This window comes from Myotis lucifugus, unplaced genomic scaffold (assembly GCF_000147115.1).
Source record: "Myotis lucifugus unplaced genomic scaffold, Myoluc2.0 scaffold_127, whole genome shotgun sequence".
Lineage (NCBI taxonomy): Eukaryota > Metazoa > Chordata > Mammalia > Chiroptera > Vespertilionidae > Myotis > Myotis lucifugus.
In genome coordinates this window covers 738,461-742,051 of record NW_005871175.1, presented here as the reverse complement: position 1 = coordinate 742,051, position 3,591 = coordinate 738,461, and the positions used below count along the sequence as shown (strand labels likewise).

Here is a 3,591-nt window from a genome sequence, read left to right as displayed (position 1 = left end):
GGGGTGGGGGAGGGGGTTGGGGGTTAATTGGGGGATGAGGACACATTTGTAATACCTTAACCAATAAAGAAATTTTAAAAAATAAATAAAAAATAACATTCTTTCACATAAAAGGGCCTGTGGGAAAGTACATGTAACTAGGAATCAAGCTGTAATAAAAAAATTCAGCCCTTTCTCTTCAGGGATATATATTTAATGAAGAGATAATGGGGATGAACTTTTTGATTTATTTTTGCTAAAATGTAAGTATTTTTTAAAAATTCAAGGTCAGTTCATATTAAAATGGTCAAGCAACTATAGATCCCTAGATTTTACACACCTCTTCCCATGACAGAATACTCAAAATAACTCTCCTAAGAATGTTATAAACTAATGAGGCTCTGGACTACCATATAGATTTTTACTTTTTCCTTGGATTATATATCTAATCCTCTCCATAAATGTATTTTAAAACAAGATCTTTCTTAGTCAATCCACAATTAGCTGATTAGTGTCATTCAAGGTACAATATTCTTTTCAATTCATCCCAGATTCTAAGTGACTCTTCGTAAACAAGGAATGCAAGATGTGAAACTCAAAGTGAAATATGTGGGACCCTGAGAAGAGGGAAAAGTACTTCTAGTTTAAGCTGGTTGAGGGAAAGCTGATCATTTGAAATGCCTTTATACACGTTGCACTCATATTGCTGATAAGTGTTATTGTCAAGATCCTTAACTGTTCTACAAGTTGTTGCTGTGGCATTACCTTATGAAAACTTTGGAATACTTTCAGTGATAATGTCAAACCTGGGTTTATATTTCTTAACCCAACGGAATTGTTTATATCAACTAACAGGTCAGAGAGATAGAAAGCAAAATTACTACGCTCAAAGGGATCTACCAATTTTTCCAAAATCAATGTGTATCTTGTCACACAGGAAGTACTCCACTCCCCCTTTGTTAGAGAAGGCAGTTACTCTTTGGCATCTTCTTACTACTGATCTTCTCATTCCTTATCTAAAACGTAATCTAATGAATCTTTTGTAGATGGACTAGTCCCTGTAATTGGTTTATTTGCAGTTAATGTATATGAAATCTACATTCCTTTTGAACACCAACAAAGTCCTGTTTCCCCGGGTTTGAACTCTAGGATCCCTAAGTTCCCATTACTATGACACATTCAAATCAACAACTGGCTCGAAAGTCTACCCTTGCAAACAAAAGCTTGCGGTGGTGTCTGCAGGTCCTGGACTAGCAGCCACCCCACACGAGCCTATCACAAGCGCAGCTCCGGGCTCTGAGAAATTAAAACGGGCACGCACCGGAGGGAGGCGAGAGATCCTAAAGATCATTCAGGGGTGGGGGTGGGGAGACAGGCTACAGCCCCGGGAGCAAGGTAGCCCCCGCGAACGCCTCGGTAACCTCGTGCATGCCACAGGCAGGTACGGGTTCAGGTCAGGGAGGTCCGGCATTCCGGTCCTCAGGCGCACACAGGATCGCCTGCTCGGGCCGCAGAGAGCAGCCTGGACTGGTGGAGAAAGAAGCACGCGCCACACCACCCTCACCCTTCCCCGGGGAGCTCACCGGTGCTGCAGCCCCACGAGTCCCAGAGCGATCACATGCGGCACATCTAACTGCGTGGGCCACTCTCCCGAGCTGATGCACCCGAACACGCCGCATTCCTCTCGGATCCCCGACTCCTCCAGCTCCATGTCGCCAGAGAACCCACGTGGAGGGAGCCGCCGCCGCCGTCGGGTCTAAGCACCAACCCGCTGCGCGCTGGGCCCGGACGCCACAGAAGCTCGCGCCCGAGACAGCTGCTTCCTTCCCAGCCGCTCAGCCCGCGCTACTGCGGCGGCGCGTGCTTTCCAAGAAAGAGTGAACGAGACTAGCTTGCCCCCGCCCCCTTCCCCGACTCCTCCAGGCCCACCAATGAGCGAGGGCGGAGGGAGGGGCTCCGGGCGGAGGGGCGGAGCCACGGGCTCCGGGGAGGTGGAGCTAGTTCTCCACTAGAGCGCCGCTGGAAGCTAATTTTTCGGCACGTGGAGATCTCCGTTATTTTCCAGCTCCTAAGCCTGGAGTGAGGAGAGTAGCGGGGTTCACGTCACTTCTCTCGCCGAGAATGTAACCTTCGAACGCCTCCACCCACAGGCCTTCCCCCGCCGTCGCTACTTGGTACACTCCAACCTCTGACCCGCTCTCGCAGCGGAGAAGGGAGCCCCATCAGCGAGACCTGTAGAGCGGGGAGGGGCCGCCATTGCGCGCCACTTCTCGCCTCTCCGGGAACCGCGCCGGCGCCGGGCGAGAAGGGGGCGAGGCGAGGGCAGGAGGGGACGGGGGGCGTTGCTGCGCCTGCGCGGCGGGAAGCCTCGCGGAAAGCGCTCACTCCCGAGTCCCCACCAGCCTGGGGGGCAGCGACACCCCGGGTTCCGCCGCAGCTCTGGAAGCGAGCGCCGCTCCGGGTGACGCCGCGCTGCCGGGGGCGTGTCTCTGCTCCGCGCCTCCCGCCCTCGCCCCTTGAGCCTCTCTGACTCCTCCTTTCCGGAGTCCCGCGTCTCGGCCGCCGCTCCCAGCCCACCCAGGATAATGGCGACAGCTGAGGGTGAGTAACGGGCATCCAGGAGTCCGCCGAGGCCTCCTGCTCGCCACGGCCTGCCCGGCCCCGGGCCTCGGGCTCCTGGTCTCGGCGCGGACACGTGCGCCCCGGTGGTCCTGACCCCAGCCTCCCTCTGGCAATGCCCGATCTCCCGGTACCCGCCCCTCCAGGCCGCCGCGCAGGCGGACACGTGGCCCGGCGCCGCGGTCCCGAGCCTTGTAAATAAAGCGCCCCCCCCCGGCCTCCCGAACTCTCCGAAACACCCAGGTCTGCGTCTGGGATGGGGTGAGGACGAAAGGGAAGGGGAGGGATAGTTAGAACAGAAATGGCCAGCGGGTGAAGAGGTGCCTGGAAGTCAGTTTTGTAATCAATAGGTACTGGAAAACAAACACAGGAACATCTCGTGTTGACTCTTCAAACTAGATGACTCTTCTTGTTAGGTTAATAATAACCTTCTATTCCAGAAAGTTAATCATTGAACCTTCTGAAAAATTTGCTATTTTCTGTCCCGATTTGGGGTGTGTTTTTAAAGTAGTCTTGTAATGCCATGATGGCTTTGGAGAGCTCTGAAACCACCAGGCAAGTCCACTAATTTGTAGCAGGCATTTCGGTACTTGCTGCATGTTTCCCATGATTAAGATATTTCTATCCATAATTCCTACCCTATTTAATCACTAGGTTAAAAAGTATTGATTCAACTAAATTGGGAAGGAGGGGAAGTAGGTACAAACTTCCTTTTGCCTTTTATCTAACCTAGGCAACATCTTGACTTTTTCCTGTCTCTGTTATCTCCCAAAATGAATCAATTGTTCTAAAAACTTTTACCTTTTAGCCCAGCTGGCGTGGCTCAGTGGTTGAGCATCGACCTACAAACCAGGAGGTCACACTTCAATTCCAGGTCGGGGCACATGCCTGGGTTGCATGCTCAATCCCCAGTGTGGGCCATGCAGGAGGCAGCCAATCAGTGATTCTCTCTCATCATAGATGCTGTATCTCTCTCTCTGTCCTCCTCTCCCT

General features: G+C 52.1%; 2 protein-coding genes across 7 annotated transcripts in view; one reads left to right on the top strand and one right to left on the bottom strand.

Moving 5' to 3' along the window:
• The window catches only part of PPAT (phosphoribosyl pyrophosphate amidotransferase), a 28,947-nt gene extending 27,123 nt beyond the window's left edge, over window positions 1-1,824 (bottom strand). For 4 of the 5 annotated variants that reach the window (XM_006093941.3, XM_023758269.1, XM_023758270.1 and 1 more), the window contains exon 1: window positions 1,563-1,824. In XM_006093941.3, coding sequence (XP_006094003.1) covers window positions 1,563-1,690 — 128 coding nt within the window. In that variant the 5' untranslated portion in view covers window positions 1,691-1,824. The remainder of the gene's footprint in view (window positions 1-1,562) is intronic. The other variant, XM_006093942.3, reaches the window with a different exon arrangement.
• Window positions 1,825-2,263: 439 nt separating this feature from the next.
• PAICS (phosphoribosylaminoimidazole carboxylase and phosphoribosylaminoimidazolesuccinocarboxamide synthase) overlaps window positions 2,264-3,591 on the top strand; it is a 21,502-nt gene continuing 20,174 nt past the window's right edge. For both annotated transcript variants that reach the window (XM_023758271.1, XM_006093940.3), the window contains exon 1: window positions 2,264-2,580. In XM_023758271.1, the coding sequence (XP_023614039.1) occupies window positions 2,565-2,580 (16 nt within the window). In that variant the 5' untranslated portion in view covers window positions 2,264-2,564. The remainder of the gene's footprint in view (window positions 2,581-3,591) is intronic.